Source organism: Leptidea sinapis, chromosome 33, assembly GCF_905404315.1.
Source record: "Leptidea sinapis chromosome 33, ilLepSina1.1, whole genome shotgun sequence".
Classification (NCBI taxonomy): Eukaryota; Metazoa; Arthropoda; class Insecta; order Lepidoptera; family Pieridae; genus Leptidea; species Leptidea sinapis.
The window spans coordinates 8,456,956-8,484,068 of NC_066297.1; the positions used below are offsets into that span (position 1 = coordinate 8,456,956).

General features: G+C 37.2%; 1 protein-coding gene across 2 annotated transcripts; it reads right to left on the reverse strand.

Moving 5' to 3' along the window:
* Window positions 1-26,842, reverse strand: LOC126974715 (carcinine transporter-like). Of its 2 annotated transcripts, none has more exons than XM_050822305.1 (13): window positions 26,741-26,842; window positions 19,292-19,445; window positions 18,310-18,523; window positions 17,280-17,466; window positions 15,185-15,314; window positions 12,074-12,202; window positions 9,702-9,894; window positions 8,402-8,507; window positions 5,835-6,082; window positions 5,200-5,279; window positions 3,774-3,949; window positions 1,999-2,171; window positions 1-73 (listed from the first exon to the last, which is right to left on the reverse strand). In XM_050822305.1, the coding sequence occupies exons 2-13, from the start codon at window positions 19,362-19,364 to the stop codon at window positions 37-39; spliced, it is 1,746 nt and encodes a 581-aa protein (XP_050678262.1). In that variant the 5' UTR covers window positions 19,365-19,445; window positions 26,741-26,842; the 3' UTR covers window positions 1-36. The 2 variants fall into 2 exon arrangements, with proteins under 2 accessions (XP_050678262.1, XP_050678261.1); XM_050822304.1 differs by lacking the exon at window positions 26,741-26,842 and adding an exon at window positions 25,770-25,786.
* Between the last annotated feature and the right edge of the window lie 271 nt (window positions 26,843-27,113).

Genomic DNA, 27,113 nt, shown 5'->3' on the forward strand with positions numbered 1-27,113 from the left:
ATTTTATAAATTATCATTTATTTATTATCTTCTTCATCATGGCTTTCTCGATTCCACTGCATCACAAACTTTTCTGCAACATAATATACTGGATTTAAAACATAGCAATAATTTCATAGAAAATTAGGATATTTTATGTAAGCCATCAACAAACTGATTCAATTTATAGAAGGTCCTATGTCTATAATTTTACTGCTGAGGTAAATTCTTAAGTAGTTTACTCATCCGGCTCGAAGGACTAAGAAAACGCATTTGTAAATATACTGACCAGAAACTTTTTTGGACCAAAACACTACATTATTTTTTTGTTGAACTAGAATTAGTCTTATTTTCGTTATTGATTTATATTAGTTTTGGTATGATTAGGCGTGTACATTATATTCATATCTAGATAAATTTTTCATGTTTTGTTCATAATATATGCTTGTTATGTATTTTGTAAATACTTCTCTGCATCAATACCCAGTGTTTCTCCCAAATAAGATATATTTTACTTTACTAAATAGTAATTATACAATATAAAAATAGTCTACTAGACTGATATTATTACTACTACTATGGCGCTCAAACCCAGTATATTGAGTCCTGGTCAAGTCGGTAGTAGTAGTAGTCAAGGGGGCACACTAAAAGTTTTGCACTTCTAGCTAATCAAAACTACATGCATTTCGAATCTTATCTTTTTTGAAAAGGTTGCAACCTTCTTAGTAAAAAAAAAACAATTGGCGGGAAATCATTTGTCAATTGTTTTTTATCACACATCAAAGTTCCCCGAACGAATCAAAAATAGAATTAAGTCGAAAAGATTTTAGAGCGATGATTTTTTATGATTTTAAAAGTTCTCTCTCTCCGCAAGACTGTGCCATTCGACTTCAAAATGCTTTTGGGAGAGAAGCACCTTGCGTGAGCACCGCGAGGCGATGGTTTGCTCAATTTGGTCGGGTTTCGTTACATGACGAATTTCGTGAAGCGCGGCCTTCAACTGCCGTCAACGAAAATAATGTGGCTACTGTTAAGCGGCTAATTAAAGAAGACCCGCGGATTACCTATGAGACAATTCGAGGACTATTGGGTATTGGTATTTAAAAAAAAATTACACGAAGAATTGCAAGTTCGGAAACTTTGTTGTGGTTGGGTCCCTCATGAACTGACAGCCCGCGTTCGCCTACATCATGACAGCGCTTCTTCACACACGACCAACAAAACTAAGTCGTTTATAGCTTCCAAAAAAGTACAAAATCACCCATCCTGCACATGGCCCCGACCTAGCGACCTGTGATTTCTGTATTTTTCCCACAATCAAAAATTTGATGAGAGGTTTCACTTTTACCAATTCCGATAGCGTTCCATCAACACGTAGAAAACATGCCTTCAGATCTGTGGTCCTCCTGTTTTAAAAAATGTTCGATCGCATGAAAATATTTTTAAAATGTAAAGGAGAGTATTTTGAAAAGCAATAAACATTATGTATTGGTTATAACATGTTGTTTTTTTAAGTTACGCAAAACTTTTAGTGTGACCTACGTACTGTGCCATAATCGCTTTCATATCACAGTAAAGAATTGGAGGATGATGTTTGGTGCATTAGAGGCACAGAGGTGCTCGTTCGTATTTTAAAATTATACTGGAAAGTATTTCGTGTGAGGTGACACACTGTTGACAGTTTTAATAGTGAGCCAAGTGGAGCTCAAGAAGATGTAGTCACAGTTATTGAAAATGTCAAAGGAAATGTTGAACTGTTTCGTACAAAGAATGGATGAAAGTTTCATAACTGTATAAATTTATAGGGCAACAGTGGACTAATAGAGTTATAGTTCTTTCAAAGTCATTTTTGAAAAGGAATTTTTCTGAACGATGAACAAATCAAGGGGGTCAAGAATTTGGTAAGTATATCAGGACTGAGAGTGATTATGGTTAAGAGAGGTATCAAGTAAGTATGTAAGTTTGAATCTCACTTGAATAGCTCTTAAGGTGCACTACCACCAAAAAAATGTTACTGACCTCTTAAAACACGGAACATCCCAAAATTTCTGATGCTTCCCATACTCTTCACCATCCAGTATAGTCTGAGGCATATCCTTGCCCATCGATTCTGGCAGGAACAGGCAAAGACATCCACCAAATATCCCGATGGTGCCCAGAATTAGTAGAGGTATTTCTGCAGCTATTGTTGCCTGTAAAATGGTGAGGAAAACTATTAGATGAAATTAAACAATAACGTTAGCTGATATAAAAATATAGTAAATTAGAAAAAAAAAACAAAAAGGTTTAATATGATACTCATGTCTGCGAACTCATCATAAAAGCCTCTTGCTATTTAAATGTTAACGTTTAAGCTAACTAAGAACTGAGTAACTATACATGGTATGGTGACAAATAAAACTGGCTCTCCGACTTTTATATACCTGGATCCAAGTCATGCTTGTTTACAAAAATGCATTACCATCAGAACTCAATTCACGTGCAAAATTTAAGCTAAATCCGATAAGGTTAACGGAATCAAAAAGCAATTAAACCCGAAAAAACCTGATGGGAAGTTGGGAAGTGGTGAGGCAACCGTCAATGGACATCCACAAACCAGTTTTTGAGATGCGTTGCTAGCCTTTAAGGTGGAAGTATGCTCTATGCTTGAAGGTCCTCGAGTCATATCGGTTCGTGAAAACCGCAGCCGGTAATTAATTCTACAAAGTGGAAAGGCAAGAAGTCCTCGCAAAACGCGTGGATTGCTAGAAGTCAACATGATGCGGGTAGAAATATTAATTTAGACGTGATGTCAGTTGCTGGAATTTGTCTGCTGGTCATATCAATGCGAATAACTCATCTGAGCACTTCCGTGATTATTGCGGTAGACGATGCAGAGAGAACCCACATCTCTACGCAACGCCAAAGCTTTGCTTTCAGCGGACTTAGAAGTCTATCAAACGCTTGCCGTCTTACATAAGACACTGTGACACTGACAAGTGATATCTCTACGAATGACTGAATGATTTCTAAGTGCTTGTTCAGTAATAGGGTCTGGGTGATTTGAAGTCCTGTTGGTATGAGAACTCAGATAAACTTGTTTTCCAGAAATGCTGAGCTAGGTTTTCCGCTCCTTAGAATCTTCATGTTATGTAGTAAATTTTATTGAAATCGTTAGATTAAAATCTGAGTTAGTAGATTCTATTAGAAGAATCTTTGGAAATAAAGTCATTTCCCCTCTAGAACCTGTAACTATTCCACCGTGACATGGGTGGACATCTTGACTAGTGGATATCGAAGCCGGCTCTTCCAATTAGGTATTGGCCATACAAGTACACTGCATAAATGTGGATGGTATCCCCATTATGTACTTTTTCTTCCGGCATCCCATGCTAAGTAAGAAGGGCTTATTACTCACTGGTGATACTGAATTCTTATATTTTTTTTTAATTTTGCCTTATACCCTGATGGCTATCGATTTGGTTTTCGGCAATAGTGTGGCTACCAGTGGGAGGCTAGACTTTGGATACCACAACAGGACCTATTTCTGCCGTGAAGCAGTAATGTGTAAACATTACTGAGTTTCGGTCTGAAGGGCGCCGTAGCTAGTGAAAATACTGAGCAAATGAGACATAACATCTTATCTCTCTAGGTGACGAGCGTAATTGTAGTGCCACACAGAATTTTTGGATTTGTCAAGAATCCTGAGCGGCACTGCATTATAATGGGCAGGACGTATCAATTACCATCACCTCAACGTCCTGCTCGTCTCGTCCCTTATTTTCATAATAAAAAAAAATGGAGTAACGACTTACCAAGTAAACAATATACGGCACTAGTATAGTGGCTACGTATCCCGTGATATGGATGAGTGCCAGCCCTTGAGCTCGAACCACAGTTGGCAGCAGTTCCGCAGCGTACTGCATCCCGATGTTGAATGAAATGTTGACCGCGAAGCGACCGATGATTGCTAGGGTTGCCGACGGTAAACCTGCCAATTTTTTAAATAATTTGGACAGTTAAAATTGGAACGATATTGTTTAAAATGAAATTTTTATATGGGCCGTTAATAACAATGTTTATCCCTTTATAATGCGCGTACTTCTGGCAACCGAGTACCATCCAACCATTACCATTAACCGTTTGAAAATCCTGCTAAGAGTAAGTTAGAGTCTGCCATACCAGGAGTACATAATATATTGCTTTCGTTTTTCTTTTTAAATACTTTGAGGCACTCACTATAGTACTCCTTTTGTAATGTCATTATTACTTTTTCGTGACAAGTTAGAATTTTGCAAAATTTAAATAGTTTATGGTAATTATTGGAGAATGTTTTCCCTTTATATAGTGCGTACTTCTGACAACGGCAGCCATACTACATACATACATAATTAAGACCCAGTGACGCACTCGTATCTTCAAACTAGTTTGAACTGGAACTGAAGACTGGCTGTAGTTCCACAGATGTGGGCATCCTTATCCCTCACTTCCCCCAACCACGATGCTATATTGTTGAAGTTATACTGGGAAAAACTGGCCAGCTTTGGCGCACTTGGGAAAAATTATTAGAGAGATTTTTTACGAAAAGCGCGCCTCCGTCAAGCTGACGTCAACTAGGCCATTTGTATCGTGTTTCAGATGCCAATACCAAGCCTCTTGTAACTCATGTGTCTACTGAACCACAACCAATGGACGATAATAAATTGAAATGTGTAATTATATGAAGTTGTAAAATAAGAAAAAATAACATTTCTTTCTAATTAATATTATTTATTTAATCAAAACAAATCTTATAACTATCTTTACAATACTACGACTACATAAAATTAAAACTATCATTACGTGGAAGCGTACCAAGAATACTGGCAGCATTATCGCGTTGGATAGCAAGGCTGATCCGTTGACTGAAATAGCTGCCAGCGCTTGGGTTTTCAGTAGCCTTATTGAGGCGCGAAGATAGTATTTTGAACATTCTCCGCGCCTCTGGGCCCCACGGGCCAAGTGTCTCGACTCTTTCTAATTGTATAAAACTGATGATATTTCATTACACGTTATTTAAGAAAATTATGCGGTTTAATAATATTTTCATTTAATGTATTTAATACCTTCTTAATATTGTATTGTTCTTCCTACAAACCTGGACTTTTGTTTGTCACGCCAAGATACTTCATCTTCAACCGTGCGTACATAAGTAGTAAGTACACACATACACTTTTTTATCATATTTATTGCTCTACTTACCAAACGGAACTGTAGTTGCTAGAAAACTGAAGACGCCACTCATCACCATGGAACCAAAAGCGAGCCACCGTCTGCCAACTCTGAAATTAATGTATTTTTTTTAAGAAAATTTATTGAATTAGGCGTTACTTTGCGGAAATCCATAATTATACAAATGATTTGGGTTTTCAAAACCTAAATCATTTGTGTATTTTTTTATGCGAGAGGAGGACAAACGAATTATCACCTTATGTTAAGTGATCACCGCCGCCCACATTCTCTTGCAACACCAGAGGAATCATAGGAGCGTTGCCGGACAGCCAGTTAGTGAGAAATTAATTAATTATTTTAAAGAAATACTTCCAATCTCGGTATTGCGGGATCGGTATTTTCAAATCCTGCGTAATGCGGTATTACGAATGCGGGATCCCGCGGGATTTGCGGTATTACAGAGAAGCATAACATACCATGTGAAAAAAGTTTCACTCAAAAATCTCAAACTATGAAGGTTTGTATGTCAATTCGAAGTATCTATTACAATAAAATGGCAATTTTATACTTTAACCCCTATTACCCATTATTATTATCCCATATTATTAATAATTAATATATTTTTTTATTTCCTTTATTATACTGATAAGATTGATGCTACTTACATATCCAAAGTCAAAATAAGCAAAACATCTGCTGGGAACTCCGTTGCTGTTGCGATTGTGAAGGTTACAAACATATCCAGTCCCAATGACCCTACATTCCTGACGTGGCCATCAAAAACCATGGCTATTGACATCCATATCAAAAGTAGTAGTATTGTGTGACGACGAAGTCGAGGAGTTCGGAACAGGTCCAGGAACGAATAGGCCTTCAGCTCTTCTTCAGCTTTTGCGATTTCTGTTGCAGTTTCCTAAAATGTATGAATGAATGAATACATGATGCAAAAATCAATAATTATAACTAAACTAACTAACTAACACTGTTATATATGTTAATTGGAAAAAAATACGTGGGTAAATGATTAGAACTGGCCAGTAAGAAACATTGCTAATGAAAAAATTTTTTGAATTTCATATTTAGAACTCTTTGGTAACTGCATTCATCATATTGCAGTCATTTGTCATTTGTTTTTTGTGAATTGGCGGCAAATCTAAAACTCTTGTTACACGTGAAAATGAACTTAACGTGAGAAAATTTTCGGTCAATGATTTATTATGACTTTCGTTGTGGGCTTACTCAACAACAAAGCTATGGTAGGCTGCGATTAGCATTTCTTAATGAAGCAACATCTCGTGCCACTCTTTACAATTGGTTTAACGAGTTTAAGCGTGAACGTAGCAAACTCAATGATGATCCGCGTGAGAGACGTCCTTTAACGGCGACTACTGAAGATAACATTAGTGCTATACGACGCATGATAGAGGAAGATAAGAGAGTGACCTATCAGCAGATACGTACAAGCCTAGGCATTGGTATGAGTCAAGTTCAAATAATATTACACCAACATTTAGGCGTCAGGAAACTTTGTGCCAGATTGATTCCCATACTTTAACCGACGACTAGAAACACATCTCGGATGGACTGGTGTCGCCAACAGTTAGATAAGTTCAACGGCGGTGACTCAAATGCTGTATTTGACATCGTCATAGGTGATGATAGTTGAATATATTGCTACGAACCCGAAACCAAAAGACAATCAGCTCAGTGGGTGTTTCCTTTCGAGGATCGGCCAACTAAGGTAAAAAATGGAAAAAATCAAGGAAAAAAGATGATTGCCTCATTCTTTGGTCGGAAAGATCATTTCGCGACAGTTATGCTAGAAGATGGAAGGACATATACTGCAGACTGGTATGTCAATCGCTGTTTGCCTGCTGTCTTGAAAAAAATTCGACAGCATCGCCCTAGAAGCAGGAGCCTCCTTCACCACGACATTGCTTCAGCGCACTCCGCAAAACGGACTTTTGAATATTTTAATTTGGCAGGTGTCGAGATAATGAGTCATCCGCCATACAGTCCTGACCTGGCGCCCTGCGACTTTTATTTATTCCCAAGAACTAAAGATAAAATTCGAGGTATTCGCTTTATGAGCCCTGCGGTGAAAACGTAAAAACATGCCATAGAAGAGACCCCCTAAGGAAGAACGGGCCCACTGCTTTTCTCAGTGGTTCCATCGAATGCGACGATATGTAGAGAGGAACGGAGATTACTTCGAAAAACAATAAAAGTATTGGCAACCTTCTACATTAAGCCGTTTTTCATTTTCTAAACATTTTCAGTGTTACCTAGGTATATCTGTTTGATTTCGCTAAGAGAGGTACAGAGACAAATATAAGATACTTATTTTTTATTTGACATTATGATGGATGCTTAGACCGTGGAACAACTGAAAGGCTTGTATTACACAATATCATATAAATGAGATACTGTACAAATAGTATTGTTTAAATTTCGCAATCAAATTTTTAAAGAATTAATGCCTTTGAATAAAAAAACAAATCCAAATGGGAAGTTGAGAAGCACTCGAATTAACTATTTGAATGTATACTGATCCTAATAAAGAATCTTATAAGCAACCAGACACAGAAAACTATAAAGTTAATTGAAATGTACAAATAACAAAATCCAAAAATGTTTATTTTCGTTACCAATAGATGTGTACAACAATAGTTATGATTGTATCATTGACGTTCAATAAACAATCACAACCACGCTCAAAAATTGTTTGAATCAAAACTCTACCTACGCGTCTGTTAAGCAGAGTTTTCGTTCAGTTGTGTTTCGACCGCGCTTTGAATACAACGCCACGCAACGATAAAGTGTTCAGTGAAAAACTGTCCAAATAACAGCTTATTCAAACTTAACAAGTATGGAGTGTCAGCTAAGTGAAGAAGTTTTTACTCATCTTGCTAAATAATTCATTCAGTTGCTACAACTAAATGTTTTATAATGAGTCTGCGCTTCTAATGAGCGTACATAATAGACTTTGTGCATAACTTTGAATGAATGTTTTAATGTTATCTGTATAAGTTACTGTAAACTCGGACATTCTTTGACGACCTTTTAATAGGCAATTGGGAGTCTACTTGTGTATTTATTATATTGTAGTTAATGGATTGAAGGCTCCTTTTAAACATTAAGATAGTTGTGTTCAATTATGTAGATACTTTATTTATAAAACATTATTAAGTAATATTAAAAAAGGGTCAGAGATCTACAATATAGAACATACCCTAAACTCTTTAAGTATTTCGTCAGGGATTTTCCTTCTGTTTACTCTTTCGCATTTCTGTATGATCTTCAATGCTTCTTCAATACGCCCTTGAGATATGAGCCACCTGAAATTAAAGATTTTATTTATCTATTAAGCTACAACCAAAAATTTAGACAATTCTTTCTAAGGAGGTGATATTCGAAACTATCTATCCAAATGAAGGTTGCGATCACTTATGGTTCTGAATATATTAGCACTGTCATTTGTGAATATAAATATTGTAGAAAATGAGAGGAGGAGAGGGTGAAGATATCTATAGAAGGCGATGTCTCCGCCAAAAAGGATGTAAATACTACGTAATAAGAGGCAGGACTCCCTAAGTAAAAATTGAAATTTAGTTCAGTATGAAAGGTGCAGTGATTTGACATAAGTTTGAAATAGTAATTTCAATATGGCGACGAAGTATAACCCGGCTAAGATTGAAAGCGAAGAGTTGCTTAATACGTAGTGGGTTTCGGCAATCTCCTTTTTTTGCAAGATTATAGCCGTCATTCGTCAATCTATCAATCACTGTGCGTTTCATACAATCGCTTTTTCTTACAGAGTTTCGCTAGGCTGCGTCTGCCGCCACAACCGTTGACAAGGGCGTTACTCAGTCCCTTAACTCAATACTAGTCGTCATTTATTCTTAGAAACTTAGCAAATTGATTTATTTTATTTTTTTATCATTTTTCTATTTACTTTTACATTTAATGATTTAGACGTCAGCTTGTTTGTAAACTTTTCATCTATCAACATCTAGGTTCGATTTAAGGTGTTGTAAGAACATAGGGGAATTCGTTTTATCTGATGGTAAGTGATCACTGCAGGTCATATCTTCATGTAAAACCAGAGGAATCACAGGGGCGTTGTCAGCGTATACTTTTTGTTCATTGATCTCGTTAATGAATGTTGTGGCTAGGTTTGCTTTGGACAGATTTTGCTTTTTCTTTGAGTGTTAAGCACATTTTGAGAAATAGAGAGAAAATAAACAGTTGTTTTGAAGGTACACCATCTCGGTAAGTAAGAATTTGTTGTTATAAAATATATGACAACCATGGTGAACATAAAAATTACAAAAAAAAACTCCGTAATTGCTTGTGAAAAATAAAACTAATAAGTACTATGGTAATAAGCAAAAAAAAACAAAAGTAGAAATAAAAACATAAATATAATTTAACCTATTAATTATAAATTGTACCTATTTATTAAAAAAAAATATATATATCAAGCTCTGAATAAGTATGCTAATGTAATTTTAGAAATATGGACAACTTACCGGGCACTTTCTGGAACCACGCATGGAGTTAAAATTGACAGGACCAGTGGTACACTGGTAATCAATGTGTATATTTTCCAATCTGCCACAGCCAGGGCTATCCAGGGTAACATACAGGCTGCGAAGGTGAAGTAGACCGCTATGGACATGTTGGCGACGAATGTGCGCCATTTTGGACCCACGTACTCCACAACTGTGGTGGCAAAGTAAAATAAGTTTTATTTCCCAAACACTAAAACTTGTATGTGCTTGTATTATTTTTGACTGACTTCAGAAAAGGAGGAGGTTCCCAATTCAAACTTTATTTTCTAGTTACAATTATTGTTATTTTTGGAGCAGGTGTCAGCCTAAGTAGGTTAGTAAGTACAAACATTATAGTATAAGTCAGATGTGCTTGTATCGCACGCGTGACGTGACGAGGCGAGGGGCGAGAGCGGGGCTACGGTGGGAGGACAACGATTCGAAAACTAACAATAATTATTGAAACTAGAAGTAGATTAATTAATTGGATTTATATTTAGATCGTATATAATACGCAATTATTTTTGCATTTAAGGTGTATCTGTTGTTTTGGAATAGCTTTTTAAAGTTAACTCTTTTTTTAATTTATTAATGGAGCTAACTACCCAATTTATCCGAGTTGTTAGTAATGCCTGTCATCTGAGCCTGGGTTCAAACCCCGATAGGTGCAAAAATGTATAAGGTGGTATAGATGTTAGTCCAACTGATCCAACCGTCCGAGTGACAATTGTAACTACAATTAAATTAATAATTAGATTGTATTAAAATATGCAGCAATGAACGTAAGCGCATGGCAATCGCAGGAAACTCTCATCAACTACCCTTGGAGTACATCCTTTACAATAAAAAAAGAATTATCGAAATCGGTTTGTATGATATTGAGTTATTCTTCATTTATCGGGCACATACATAATGCACATGTAAGACTCTTATGGTTTTCTCATGGACGACATTCTCATAACTGGAACAAAATTGAAGCACTAGATCAAATAAAAAAAGAATCCTCAAAATCAGTTCACCCAGTCCCAAGTTCTCATGTAGCAAACATAAAAAATACAGTAGAATTGAGAATCCCCTCCTTTTTGAAGTCGGTTGATAAATTATAAAAAATGTTTCTTCTACGCCTAAACGAATACCTGACGTTAAAATACAGTCATAGTTACACGCGTTTTAGTTCTAAAAGTATTTCATTTAAATGACTAAGTAGGTATACAGATTGCGATGATTGGGCGACGCGTCGACTGATACTCTCTTTAAAGGATGTGGTAAATACCTTTAACGAAGACGATAAACAATCGCTTTAATTGATCTGCAAATGGGGATGTAATGGATCTACACAAACAGAATACAAAATGAAATTTGAGAGTGAAATTGATTCCGATGCGAACATTTTTCAGAGCTCCATGGTACCACATGGTACAACTTATGCGAGAATCAGGTTTTTTCAAAGCTTTCTTCATATCGCTTACAAGATTCCAATAAAAAAGTGAAGAAAAACGAAATCTGAGAAAGACATAGTAGAAAAAACAAAAAAAAAAATATTCAAGACAGGTTCAGAACGGAGATGTGCCTTCTTGTAGACGTACCAAAGGCACATTTTGGAAATACCAATGATGGTAACACCAGTAGGACATTTTTCGCTAACCACGAGTTATTCACCTCTATAACTGGAATAGATGTTAATCTAATATACAGATTCAAAATAATTTTGGAGGCAATATCCAGTGGTCACAAAATTAATACAGACGCATTTCAAAAATATGCACGCGAAACAGAGGAGTTGTACGTCAAATTGTACGGTTGGCACCCCATGACCCCAACTGTACACAAAATTCTACGACATGGTGCTCAGGTGATTTCCTCACCATTACTACCTATAGGACAGCTGTCAGAGGAAGCGGCAGAATCCCGAAACAAACATATAAGGTACTACAGACTCCACCATGCTAGGAAATTTTCACGGGAAGCATGCAATCTAGATGTGCTCAATCGCCTCTTGCTCACATCGGATCCGCTTATGACAGGCATGAGGAAGAAGCCAATGAAGAAATCCACACGTTTTTCCAAGGAAACATTAGAGTTATTACTCCCAGGAGAAGCCAGCTACACTATAGAACTCGAAAACGATGATGAAAATGATGTACAAGAAATTCTCTGAATAAATGTTTTTTTTCCTACTTATTATAGCAGTTTCAATGTTTTTAATTCTCTTTTTAATGAATTCACAACAAAATACACATATATAACGGTAAACAAGCATTATCAAATAAAAATATGTGATGGCCAGCTTTTTGCATCAAATACCCCACCGTGCGACGATCGCAAAACTTTTTATACACGTTTAAACTTACCAACAATATACATGACCATAAAGCAGTTGTCATATGCAAGACCTACAAGGAACCTGCATATGCAGAATGACCAGAAACTGTTCGCGAAAGCTGTTCCCACTCCAGCCAGGAATCCCACCATATTCGTCCCTGCAAACGAAAAAAAATATATTTTCTGTCTCTGATGCCCGATAATCGTTATGCAGACGCTTTTGAAAATACACGCTTTGTGATGGTAACAAAGTCTGATGAACCAGGAAAAAACGCTGAAGGAAACTCATGGCAAAACGCACGGCAGTACCGCTCAGGATTCTTGAATAAACCAAAACCTGAGCGGCACTACAATTGCGCTGGTCACCTAAGGTCTCAAATGCCCAGTAATTTCAGTAGCTACGGAGCCCATCAGACCGATAAGCAATAAATACTTACCACATACTGCTTCAAGGAAGAAAAACGCACCGTTGTGGTACCCATAATCTAGCCGGCATCCGGTGCAAATGAGCCATATAAGAAACATAGAAGACAGTTTTGCAACTTTTATCATTGCGGAACTTTAACATGGCAATTATTACGACGGGTACTCACGATATATATTTTATTAATTCGGCTTCCCAATTTATATTATATGAGACCCTTGTAGGTACATAAAATTTTACATAGATATGTTTGGAGAATAGACACATAGACACACAAAGAGGTAGAAATAGACTTGCTTTTTCAACTTTCAGACTTCATAAAATTGATCACTCATTCACGTGGTCATCATGTAACTCAACTACTGTTATATTTATTTAAGCTTCATATTAAGGAAATTTTAATGAAAAAAGCGTATTATAAAGTTCAGGAATGTAAGGTTTAGGATAATAATGTATGGATACTGTGAAAACTGTAAGGGGAGGTTTGTCCTCCTCTTACAGTTGCTGAGTTTTTGCTGGTTCTTCTCAGAACAAGGCCTTCTGGTAGACTTTTGAACCGATGGCATCAAAATTAACTTTCATAAGTGTACAAATTGTATGCAAACGAATAAAGAAATTTTATTTCGTTTCAGTCCAAAGTTTGAACCAGTAAAGGCCCCTTTGCACAGGTTGCCAGCTAGATCTGAGCGCAAGTTCTGGTCGTTGTCGAAAGCTGCTCTTGGTAACTTCAGCCAGCCGTCCATGCCACCGTTGCACATGAGGAATGACACCCTGGCCCATACGGCAAAAGAGAAAGCCGATCTCTTGTGCACTCTTTTCACCTCCAACTCGACTCTTGATGACAACGGAAAAACACCGCCGACCATCCCGCGGTGTCAGAGCTCTATGCCTGAAGTACAGTTCAGACAGAAAACTGTTAGGCGAGCTCTGTTTTCGTTGGACGTCAGGAAGTCGAGCGGGCCGGATGGCATTTCTCCAATCGTGCTTAGAACGTGTGCCCCTGAGTTGACGCCGGTGCTAACGCGTTTATTCCGGCACTCTTATTCTAAAGGCGTAGTCCCTGACTCATGGAAGTCAGCCCTTGTCCATCCGATCCAAAAAAAAGGAGACAGTTCGGATTCGGCAAACTACAGGCCTATTGCTATTACCTCCCTGCTCTCCAAAATCATGGAGAGCTTAATTAGCCGTCAGCTCTTGGTATATCTAGAGGGTCACCAGTTGATCAACGACCGACAATACGGGTTTCGCCATGGTCGGTCGGCAGGTGATCTTCTGGTATACCTAACACATAGATGGGCAGCGGCTATTGAAAGCAAGGGGGAAGGCCTGGCAGTTAGCCTGGATATAGCGAAGGCCTTTGATCGTGTATGGCACAAGGCGCTCCTCTCCAAACTTCCATCATTTGGGCTTCCCGAGAGCTTGTGCAAGTGGACCTCCAGCTTCCTCACTGGGCGCAGCATACAGGTCGTTGTCGACGGATATTGCTCGAACCCGAAGCCCGTGAATTCTGGAGTGCCCCAAGGCTGTGTGCTGTCTCCCACGCTGTTTCTTCTGCATATCAATGATATGTTGGACACCTCCAACATTCATTGCTATGCAGACGACAGCACTGGTGATGCCGTATACACTGGCCATGCAGGTCTCTCTCGGGAAATAGTCGACCAGTGCCGGGAGAAACTTGTGTCTTCTATCGAGTCCTCTCTTGAGAAGGTCGCGGAATGGGGAAAATTGAACCTTGTCCAATTTAACCCCCAGAAGACTCAAGTTTGCGCGTTTACCACTAAAAAAACCCCATTTGTCGTATCACCGCTCTTCGACAACACTTCCCTCAAAGCCTCGCCTAGTATCGGAATACTGGGTCTCGAAATCTCGAGCGACTGCCAATTTTGTGGTCATCTGGAGGGCAAAACCAAATTGGCTTCAAAGAAACTGGGCGTCATTAATAGAGCACGGCAATACTTCAAGCCGGCCCACATACTAGCGCTCTACAAAGCGCAGGTCCGGCCACACATGGAGTATTGCTGTCATCTCTGGTCTGGCGCACCCCAGTATCAGCTCGATCCGTTTGACCGCGTGCAACGCAGAGCAGCTCGAATTATCGGGGACACCGTGCTCTGTGAACGGCTGGATCACTTGGCGTTGCGTCGCTTCAATCTCTGTCCTCTACCGCATTTATCACGGGGAGTGAACTTCCACGTACAACCAAGCTGTGGAATTAGCTTCCTAGCGGTGTTTTCGGGACGATACGACATGGGTTCCTTCAAAGAAAGCGCGTTAATCTTCCTCAAAGGCCGGCAACGAACCTGTGATTCCTCTTGTAATTCAAGAGAATATGGGCCTCTGTAACCACATACCACCAGGTGACCTAATGCATATTTTTTGTCCTACTCTTCCGTAAAAAAAAAAAAAGATTAAGGGAACCACAACGGCACTTTTATCTGCCGTGAAACAGTAATGAGTAAGGATTATTGTGTTTCGGTCTGAAGGGCACCATAGTGAAACTGGGCAAATGAGACTTAACATCATATGTCTCAAGGTGACGAGCGAAATTTGTAGTGCCGCTTAGAATTGTTGGATTTTTCAAGAATCCCGAGCGGCACTGCATCATATCATGGGCAGGGCGTATCAATAACCACTAGCTGAACAACCAACTCATCTCTACCCTTATTATCATAACAAGACGTCCTTAGAAAGTTAAACATTACAAAGAATTTACCAACAATGGCTGGGATTCTTCCGAATTTGTCAGCAATCCATCCGAATATCAGACCACCAACAATAGCTCCGCAGAAGAACACAGCCTGCGCTGTGGCCGGGTATTCATCTCTGTCACACACCCAATCCAACTAAAAAGTATAAATCAACTGTACAAATTTTATTTGTATCAATCATTTAATTTGTATACTTTGCCGTAGTTACACAATTTCTTTAAACCTCCATAGCTCCACCGTTGCTGAGCAATATGAACCTTTTTACTATGAATTTTTTTAATATTGATACTGCAATATGTCTCCTAGTTTGGGACATTCACGTATATAGTATGTTGGATATCAATTGATTCTATTGAGATGCACGGTATGTGACCTCTGTCATATTCTCTTCATTTAAATTAAGATTACTATAATATGTGGATCAAATCTTATAGGATTTTTCGCTTCAGCCGACGTGCTCGATGTTCGTTGTTCATTAGTGTCGTTGGGCAAGGGAGTTTGGGTGTTGTGATATATGCGTTCGATGTGGGATTTGTTATAATGTACATTTTCCTTTAATTATAGGTATTCTTAGGTTGTAATGCAGTAGTTCGTTAGGTACGAACCAAGTGGCGATTTTATGTATTATGTACATTCTGGGGCACAGGCCGATACATTTTGTTTTACTCCTTTGATTTGTGAATTTGTGTAAATTTAATTGAATTAATTACTACAACCCGAGAGTTGAACAAACATATCAAGATTTACGTATTAGGTGTCAGGACGGTTGGCTTAGTTGGTAAAAGCGCTGGGAAGTAACCCGAAAGGCACGGGTTCGAATCCCGCATCGTTCTTAAATTATAGTACAAATTAAATTTGTATAATTAATCCCAAAAGTGAGGGAATCTCTTAAAAAAATAACAAACCAATTATTATTAACGGGCTGCTACGCTTTGCTCTTGTGATTCATAGCACGAAGACGATCCATACCAACGTGGTTCTTTCCACCTGCAACTTCTTGTTCTTCTTCAGTCCTTTCATTGGCAATATTTCGAATCCTAGTTACATTACGTCTTTGTCGGTAATAATTTGATCGTCTTGGTCGTGACATTGTTAATGATAATATCGGCACAATAAGCTAATAGAAACTCGAAACAATCACACCAACCGGTCCACTTGAATAACATGACGTGCACTGTCAGTTGTATTTTATAACTCAAGTAGCGTGAAACTAACAAAAAACTTTATTGAATTCTTTCTATTCTCGAGATATCATCAAAATGTCAATCCATACAAAATGTATCAGAAAATATTTTTTTTTATAATAATATTTTTTCGTAATTTTTTTGATATTTTATGACTTATTATATCCTATGTCCGTCTCCTGGCTCTAAGCTACCTCCTCACCAATCAGCCATATCAGTAAAGCCGTTCTTGAGTTATAAATAGTGTAACTAACACAACTTTCTTTTATATATATAGATATATAAAAAAATGAATTGCTGTTCGTTAGTCTCGCTAAAACTCGAAAACGGCCGGACCGATTTGGCTAATTTTGGTCTTGCATTATTCGTGGAAGTCCAGGGAAGGTTTAAAAGCTGAATAAATATGAAAATTCTCGGAAAAAAATAAATATTAACTAAAATTTTGTTCTTTCTTTGATGTGTCCCTATCGTTCAGAAATCAATTTGAAAGAATAATTTTAAATAAATAACTGATTAGTATCTATATATCTTTCTATCTCTCAGGAGGTAAAAAGTAAACTTAATTTTAGCTAACTATAGTTGGAAGAATTACTACAGTTGTTAAATATCTATCAGATTATTATTACAAAATTTCCGAACTTTATCATAATATTTGACATTTGACAACCAATATGTCGATCCATCTTCTATACCGATTGATACCTTTGACAAAGAGTGCATCCTTCTATCTTTGTGGGTGACGATTACCGCTACGTGCGCGAGAACTTTCTTTACTTGGTTTATTCTTTGTGATAATGAAATTTCAAGTTATGTACCTTTTTTGTTGATCGTTGATTTTTTCTTATTACTTTATATGGCAATACAACGTTTGCTGGGTCTGCTAGTATTAAAATAAAAAAAAACTAATAGAACTCACTTGAGTTGCAATAGTCTCATAAGGTATATCAGTAAAGTTGAATTCCCATTTTCCAGTACATTTCTTCGTCGGCCATGTTGGATTTGGTTCAAGGTTGCCAGTTGACAAAATCTCCTCCCAATTTACATCGTAAACCAAACATCTTTCGTACTTTAGATCCTGAGTTTGAGGTATTGATAGATGACGTCTGCAATAAAAAAATACAGTGAGAACGAAACAATTATTGTTGTTTGTTTTATTTAATAATAAGTATTATTGTATATTGACACACTTTTACACAAATTATCTTTCCCCAAACTAGGCATAGCTTGTACTATGGGTACAAGACAACAATCTATTTAATATTATATATTTAAACACATAAATACATATTAACATACATGAATTGGATTCAAACATACGTATTCATGATACAAATATTTGCACCTCATAGGATTCTTTTTGATGTAATTTTTAATATACTAGATACTACTACCGCTTCTGAAACAAATTTCGCTCTGAGAGAGAAGAAGCGGCTCAAGAAACTCTCCCAGCATTCTTTTTTTGCGCTCTTTTTAATGAAATATACAATAATGTACTGTCATTCCTGTTGCTATAAAATAATAATAATCTGCATGCAAAATCTGTTTACAAATAGACATTTTTTTATCAAAGGTTTATTTGGACAAATAACGTGTCCCGCGTTTATTTGCAAGGCTGCCTGATATTCGGAAAACTTCAGAATTATCATTGTATTGACAGTATTGTCGGTGATAAACGGCCATTTTCAATAACCCTATCCGTAGTTGAACTTACTAGAGGTAGACAAATTTATCCTTTACGCTTACTTACATTTAAATAACCTATCGACAGATGGCATTGGACTATAACTAATAATATAACTATATTGGACATAACTATGGATAGATAAGATACGTTATGGAAAACGGGCGTAAAGTCAACATTTTGCATATTCTTGGTTTTTTCTCAGGTATAACATTATACCAAATTTTATTTGTAAAGATGTAATAATTAAAATAAATTAACTCACCGCAGTTCCACACTAAGATTCCTCAGCTCAGGAACATTACACCAGTGTTCAGCTGGCACCAACGTCATGAATATCTGTGAGAAGTAGACGAAGGCGAAGAAGAAGGAGTAGGGTATCATCAGGAGGAACAGCATCCGTTGAAACCAACCGAATCCACCGATGTACGGGAACAGATCATCTAAGTCCTTCAGCTGTTTGGGTTTGATGCCATTTTCTGAAAAACAATTTTGGATAGGGAACATATTTTGTTAGAGCACGATTGCTTCCACGAAAAACAGTATTTTTTTTATGAAAATAAAGAACGAGACGAGCAGGACGTTCAGCTGATGGAAACTGATACGACCTACCCATTACAATGCAGTGCCGCTCAGGATTCTTGAAAAACCCAAAAATTCTGAGCGGCACCACAATTGCGCTCGACACCTTGACACATAAGTCTCATTTGCCCAGTAATTTAACTAGCTTCGGCGCCCGAAAACCAAAACACAGTAATGCTTACACATTACTGTTTCAAGGCAGAAATAGGCGCCGTTGTGGTACCCATAATCTAGCCGGCATCCTATGCAAAGGAGCCTTCCACTGGTGTGACCCTATCCTGCTACTGACGTTGCATTTGAATGTTCCAGTATGAAGCATACTTTGTTTTAGTGTGCGTGAATTACTCAAAATAGAGGTTAATTCTAAACATATTTTTTTGACGTTTTCACAGCTGTAAAAGTCTATCTAGTCGTTTAAATGTTCTAAGGCGCCGAATATTCGGCAAATTTTCAGTATTGTTAACAATCTTCAATACGGTCCACAAACGCAAAACAATATCAAACACTCACAATTGGCTAAGATTTATTCATCATCTCCCGGTAACTTTGCGATACTGTGCGTGAATTTTCAAAATAGAGGTTAACAGTCAACCGCTTTTTTTTTACGTTTTCACAGCTGTCACAGTCTATCTAGACGTATAAATGATACAGCAAGCATAACTCACCGATTCGCATTTCAATGTCTTCACCGTCGCGAGTTAAGTCCACGACGTGAACCGTCTTCTCATGTGATTCCATTTTCGAAGTCTGTTTTTTCCTTAAAAGACACTTTTCCCGACGTCTTTCTGGTGTCGCGAAGCTGAACTGCGAAGCTCTTGTCTGTAAAAGTTTTTTTTTTATGTTAGAACAGAAAAAAAGTGTGGTTTGGTTGTAATAGCGGGTCCCACCCGATCATTGGCTAGCAACAACATCGCATGTGTACGAGCAGGACAATGTAGTGCCGCTCAGGATTCTTGCGAAAATCCCAAAAATTCTGAGCGGCGCCCTTCACACCGAAACACATTCATGCTTACACATAAGTGGTTCACGGCAAAAATAGGAAATTGTAATTTTTGGAGTCGGTGTCATCCATGATAGGTTTGTTACTACATACATAGTTACAGGTGAGATGTGCTTGAGTCGTGAGGAGGCGAGAGGCGAGAGCGGGTCGCGGCGGAAGGACACCAATTCCAAAAATAACAATAATCGTAACTAGAATTAGAATAATTTATTAGATTGTATAAAAATACGCAATTATTTTTATACTGTTTAGTGCACATTATATCTATTATTTTGGAATAGTGTTTTTGAAGTCGGTTGTTTTTTTTGTTAATTTTTTTTTTAATATTTTGGAATGGTTAGGAAATAATGTCTTTATTATCATTTATCAGTATAAAACTACTAGCATTTAAATGTTTCAATACACTATTCATTTATAACGCTCGAACATAATAATGACAATTTATATTACATATAAAAATCAATACTCCATAACTATTACAATAATTTACATTAAAAACTTTATCTCTTAGAGAAATCAACTTTCATCCATAATGAACTGTAAAAATATTTCACGGCTTAGATTCGATCCCTCGACCTCGAGGTGTTTCGGCTTAGCAATCACAAAGGTTCAACCACTGGTCCAATTCTTCTATGTGAAATAACGGAACTATAATTAGTTAAAAGTATAAATTTTTCATCGATAATTTCAACGACTATCTTACGAATTTTCCATCAGGCCACGAGTCCTGACGCCAGTTTAACATTTTATATCAATCCCAAGAAAAATGCTCAACGCCGCTAAAGAAGTTTTTACTCCAAAATAACAAGAGAGGAAGGTAATATATTATGTAAAAATAAGGAAATTTGAAACTCGCCGTTATGATTTCAATTAGTTTTTGTAAAAGTCTGAATACAACTCAAGTAATACCACTTTGTCAAAAAGCATAAAATAGACTGAATTCTACATTTTAGTAGTCTATCGCGAGATTGCATACTGACATCTTTTTACATTAAAATGTCCCTGAACTAATCGCCTCGCGAGCTCTCGGCAAGATCAAAGCTACTATATATTGCAGTTGATAAACTCGTTTGTGCACATTAATTGTAGCAATGAATAGACACATAATAATGGTGCTGTGTTTGTTAGGGATCCGCGGCTCATAGAGAAAAATTATAAGACTAACATAACATTAATAACAGGCCGAACTTTTCTTTTTTTTATATAAGAGGAGGGAAACGGGCAAGAGGCAAGTCGTGACTGGTGACACAACCGCCCATAGAACAACAAAAGGTGTCAGGAGATGCGTTGCCGGCCTTTAAGGTGGGAGTATGCTCTTTCCTTAAAGGCTTAAAGGCCCATAACTCGTATGGGTCCAGGAAAACAGCAGCCGGTAGTTGATTCCACAAAGTGGCTGTTCGAGGCAAGAAATTTCTTGAAAAACGCATGGTTGTGGAATGCCAGTCGTCAACGTGATGCGGGTGGTCTTTGCATTTTGATGTAATGCTCGGTGGTGGAATTCAGCCGCTGGAATCAACCCGAACAGCTCCTCTGAGCACTAAAAAGAACAGAGAAAAATAAAAAGAAAATATCTATCTCTTAGATTAAGGATTGGTCTTCGCTGCGCTCCAACGAGATACCGTAGGCGTAGTCGCAAAGTGCGGCAACTTATTTTTCGCCCAAGTGGTGCGTACTCGAGCCAGTCTAGAACAATGTGTGACGTTGACGTGCCACATATTCTGCTTAACTTTGCTAATAATTGAAACTAAAATGCCGGTTTGCGTAGTAATACTTTGTAAAAATAATACTACAAGAAATAAGAAAGATACTGGGATCACGTATCATCAGTAAGTATTTTGTATTTTATTAATTTCAATGTAAAATAACAACAAGCGTATGAAACAAAATTTGAAAGATGCCATTGAGTAGACGAATGTTGCGACCGCTATATTAGTGTACTTCAGTTATTTTCACAGCATCATGATACGTACGGTATTTTACTATGGGGTAATGCTGCTGACATTGATATAGTGTTTGCTCTGCAAAAGAGAGCTGTTCGTTCTATATATTAGCTTGGTTATAGACAGTCTTTCAAAGAAAAATTTAAAGAAATAAATATTATGACTGTTCATTGTCAGTACATTTATGAAAATTGAATATACGTTCACAAAAATCGTCACCTTTTTGCTCTTAATAGTGATTTTCATTATTATAACACTAGAAATAAGGGATTGCTTGTAACTAATTCTAGTAGGCTTCATAAGATACATAGAAGCTTTAAGGGTAAATGTATACACTTCTATAATAAAGTCCCAGCCGCTGAATATCTAAATGATCGGAGAGCCTGGGACTATTGGATTATTTTATAGCGATAGAAATGACTGTACTGTACAAATGAATATTGTATATTTTTATTGAAAATAGCGCAAAAAAAGAATGCTGGGAGAGTTTCTTGCGCCGCTTCTTCTCTCTCAGAGCGCCATTTTGTTTCCGAAGCGGTAGTAGTATCTAGTAGTTATTAGAAATGACATCAAAAAGAATTCTAAAGGAATCAATTTTTAGAAAATAAATGCCTTTTATGCCTTATATGAGTGTCAAGATGCCACGCATACTTTTTTTTAGACTGTATTTTAATTTTATTTCTTTTGACTATGTAATTAAGTCTAGTATCGAGGATGTCACTGACTGAAATACAGTTCACACTAGTTTAGCTGTCTTTGCAACTTATATATATATGAGATTTCCACGTATATAGACACTCATCACGATATCTGTGGAACCATAAGGCGTGGAGACTTGAAATTTGGTAGAAATATTCCTTTCGCCGAGTAGAGATCAGCTAAGAACGGATTTAAAGAAATTCCATCCGCAAGAGTTTTTTTTATATAACAGAACAACGTCTGTCGGGTCCGCTAGTATAATATTATAATTTAGAAACATATTGTAAACTTGTTCTTTATTTAGTTTAATATTTGAGACATAAAGTAATAATTATTTTTTATTGTTTCCATAACTTTATCATTAGTAGATTGGACACACAACCTTACCATCTATTCTACTAATAAAAGTATGGCCGTTCTTTCCTTCTGTTAGACTGCGAAAACTACTGAACCGGTCGGAATAATACTTATACCATAAGATGCAGCGTGTTTCGAAAAAGGTTTTAGAATGATAATGATATTATGTCGGTGACTACTTATCCGGATTTTTTTTTGACTTAGGAAAAATATTTAAAAGTCCAAGTTAATTACTTTAGTGTGCATGACAAGCAAACATCTTACACTCGCGATACGCCTGTCACGTCGTTTTAGTGTGCGTGCTTTACCGAAAATAGAGGGTAACTGTTCACCGCTATTTTTTTTGACGTGTTCACAGCTGTCATAGTCTATCTACATTCTAGACATGTAAATTATAAAAGAGTGTCGCAAAAGTAATTGAATTCGACATCCAAAAACACATTCGTTCGTAGTGGGCTTAGATAATTTTTCGTCTAGATAGAGTCTCTTGCTGTTAGAGAACCGTTTAAAACAGGCCAGGAATATTAGTTTTATGTGCGTGACAAGCTACGTCTTACACTCGCAATTTGTATGACACTTTGTGTTTTCACAGCTGTCATATTCTAAATATGTATATAATAGACGTATAAAATATGATCTTAGGTGGCGAAAGAGGATTAAACCGGAGGCGGGTGGCAACAGTTAACAGTTTGTTTTTAACCGACTTCAAAAAAGGAGGAGGTACTCAATTCGTCGGTCTTCTTTTATGTTTGTTACCTTATAACTTTCGACTGGGTGAACCGACTTTGAAGATCCTTTTTTTATTTGAAAGCTGGTGCTTCCCGTGTGGTCCCATTGTATTTGGTCCAGATCTGAGAATGGCATCCATGAGAAAACCATAAAAGTCTTAAATTTGTTATATGTATGTGCCAAAAATAACAAAAATCGTAACTAGAATTAGATTAATTAATCAAATTGTATACAAATGTTTAACCTGATTCCTGCCGCCGAATTTCACCTTCGCACGACACGCCACAAGTTAGGATATCATCCCCACCATCTGGATGTGTGGCGGTCCTCCACAGTGCGGTTTTCAAGAAGCTTTCTCCCTCGTACTACAAAGCTGTGGAATGAGCTTCCTTGTGCGGTGTTTCCGGGACGATACGACATGGGTACCTTCAAAAAAAGCGCGTATACCTTCCTTAAAGGCCGGCAACGCTCTTGTGATTCCTCTGGTGTTGCAAGAGAATGTGGGCGGCGGTGATCAATTAACACCAGGTGACCCGTACGCTCGTTTGTCCTCCTATTCCATAAAAAAAAACGCAATTATTTTTATACTTTTTAGTGCATATTATATCTATTGTTTTGGAATAGTGTATTTGAAGTCGGTTGGTTTTTGTTAAATCACTTAAGTCTCATCATAAAACCATATAAATATATTTACTCTTAACATGCCCTTATCTCGTGCGCTGAACAATTCCATTGTGACACAATGATTAACTGTTAACACATACATAAACGGAAGAGTGGCATATTGAATCAATGTTGTTTATGAATCAATCATTCAAATCAGTCAACCATACTTTATGGGCTATTTTATAAATATCTCTTTCAATTATATTTTTTATGAGAAATACTGACAAGTCGAGCAACACGTGCTCCTGCAGCCGTATTCTGGTACGACTTAATCAAAAAGTTTAATTTCGTATTCTTGGAACTCTAACTTAACTCTATTTAGACTTTGAGGCGCCTATTTCTGCCGTGAATCAATAATGTATAAAATTTATTGTGTTTCGGTCTGGAGGGCGCCGTAGCTTATCAAATTACTGGGCAAATGAGAATAAGCATCTTTTGTCTCAAGGTGACGAGCGCAATTGTCGTGCCGCTCAGAATTTTTGAGGTTCTTCAGGAATCCTGAGCGGCAATTTCGAGCGAGCTTGTCGTTTAACGGCCATTTTTAATAACGTATCTCTAGTTGCGGATTGATTGCCGAAATGGCCACCTTTAGCTTTTAAACAGGCCTTTAATCTGTTTCGCCACGAATCTATGGATTTACGCACTGTTTCCAAGGGAAATTTCCCCACTGCTTGCTCCAAAGATTTTTTAAGAGACTCAATGTCACCGTGTCGTTTAGAGCAGACCATGTCCTCTAAAATTGACCATAATTTGAAGTCTAAAGGGTTGAGGTCTGGGCTAGATGAGGGCCAGTCTGCAACTCTGATAAAGTCCGGAACGTTGGTTTCAAGCCAGGCATGGGTAGTTCGTGCCTTGCGACCAGGAGTCCTGCTGGAAAGTCCACGGTATATTTTTAAAAAGTGTATTGCTAAGAGGTTTTATAAGATGATCCAAGACTGTATCTTGATATACTTTGGCTGAAGTTTTCACTCCTTTGTCACAATAATGTAGTTTTGTGACTGCCTTGATAAGACACGACCCACCAAACCATCACTGACGCAGGATGATGACCACGTTGTACCTTTCCGAAAACTTGAGCAGCTTCTTTAGAACTGCGAGCGTACAATATAGCATTTTGCTTATTGTAGTGTTCTTCAATCGTGAAAATTTTTTCATCGGTAAAGAGGCTATTTCTGTGCCTTTCACCTGCGTATTGCGACAGAAGGCGTTTTGATCGATCCACTCTCTTTAATTGTAAAGATTGATTTAGGGCATGTCCTGTATATAGTCCTAGCGGGAATCTTCATTTCTCGCGATAAGATTTTTTGCTTCCTAATGCGGTTTCGAAGAATTCCGGCTTTAACAGCATTAACAGCCTTTGTAGTTCTAGCAACACGCAGCCGCCCCGATCTTTTCTGGTCTTCGACAGACGAAGTGTTGCTGTATCTGTTGATAGTACGATATACGAATATACGGCTGATACCGAGCTTTTGAAATGTCTGTATTATGATCCACGGCTCCATACCTACTTTGTGCATAATTTGATAATGAACACAAAAAATTTATAATGAAACGTTTTTATGTAACAGTAGGTTTTTATGGCCAGACAAGTTAGTAATATTATTAGTTATAGTCAAAAGCTATTTGTCGATAGGTTATTGAAATGTAAGTAAGAGTAAAAGTAAGCTAAACTAAGGATACATAAGATATTGAAAACTTCTACGGAAATGAGAGGACATACAAATCTAGAGCAAAACTTAGATAGGATCGAACCTTAACATCAACGATTTTGAAATGACGTGCAAAAATCCAACGGCACTTCACGGCCGAAAAATGCGCTGGACCCACTCATCCTGTTCAAAGAAGTCTTGTAAGTAGGCGCATTTGTAAAACATTGTTCGTAGAAGATTGGGGTCAAAAAGTTTCACATATGAATGTCAAGGTTATAGATACATGTTACCATTTACCACTTCTTCAAAAAAAGTTCAGCTTTCATGAAAATAACTGGCAAGAAACTCATTGGTACCTACTGTTTAAAATCTTGATAGAGTTTCAGTAATTTTCAAAATATTTATAAAGAAGAAGCCCGCTGAGTTTCTTCCGCCTACATAAAACTACAACTAAAAAATTAAAACTTCTCACATCACTTAGAAAGAATTTAAGTGTTGACACGTGAAAAAATTAAATCTCTTTTTTTTTGTTTCAAAACGTACTGTGTTGTATGGCTGCAGTCCCTGGTTTTATACATCCAGCTTTAGAGTTCCAGTACAGCCAGGTTGTATTGCGGATATGTTTTAACCTCAGAAAACAGATACAATTAAGGATTGCCATACAAAATAAAACAATATAAAGAAAATAACATAAGATTTCGTGCCTTGACCACATAACAACATAAGTAGTAAGTGTTTATCTAAATAACATTTGCTAATTCTGCTAATATTTATAATTGGGTCGACTGAATGCAGTAGTGTTTTTATGGGACTCACAACAGAGAGTATTCAATAGCACTATGAATAATTAATCTGTAAAAGAATTTCCTGAACTTTTTTATGAGTATTAAGGAACGCTGTATGTGTAGTATGAAAACCTTATAGCAGACCATAGCATGACATAGAATTTCATAGTTATTTATATTAACAAAATATTTACAGTTTTCGTAATGATTCATAGAAGAGTTTTGTATAACATGATTTAAAGTTGAAAGAAACAACAAAATTATTTATAAAAAATTTAATCAGACTCACCGTTTTTTCTCTGAGTTGCCACCAAAGACGCTATGGAGGTTATATAATTGAAACAAAAACCGCGTGTTTGCGGAGCCAAGAATGAGATGTAAATGAATTTGCTATTTGATAAATTAGTAATCGTTGGGCGTTCGTGCGTGTTGTTTAAATAGCTAGTGCTAATGTTGCCATATCTATATTTAGAACTAACGTCTGCCCGCGACTTTATCTGCAAACGTGGATCTTGGTTATGGCCTTGCCTTTAATAGGAATGAATAGCTGAGTGCTTTTTTAGACTTAAGGATTCTAAAACAACATTATTTGTCGCTTCATTGTGTGTCTTCTACCGACTTTATCACGGGGGGTGTTCCGAAGTGCTGTTTCAACTGATTCC

Coding starts and splice junctions, on each gene's coding strand:
- LOC126974715 (XM_050822305.1), bottom strand. CDS start 19,364: ATGGAATCACATGAGAAGACGGTTCACGTCGTGGACTTAACTCGCGAC. Junction 17,467..18,309: donor AATCTTAGTGTGGAACTGCG/GTGAGTTAATTT, acceptor TTTTTATTGCAG/ACGTCATCTATCAATACCTC. Junction 5,280..5,834: donor CTTATTTTGACTTTGGATAT/GTAAGTAGCATC, acceptor CATTAATTTCAG/AGTTGGCAGACGGTGGCTCG.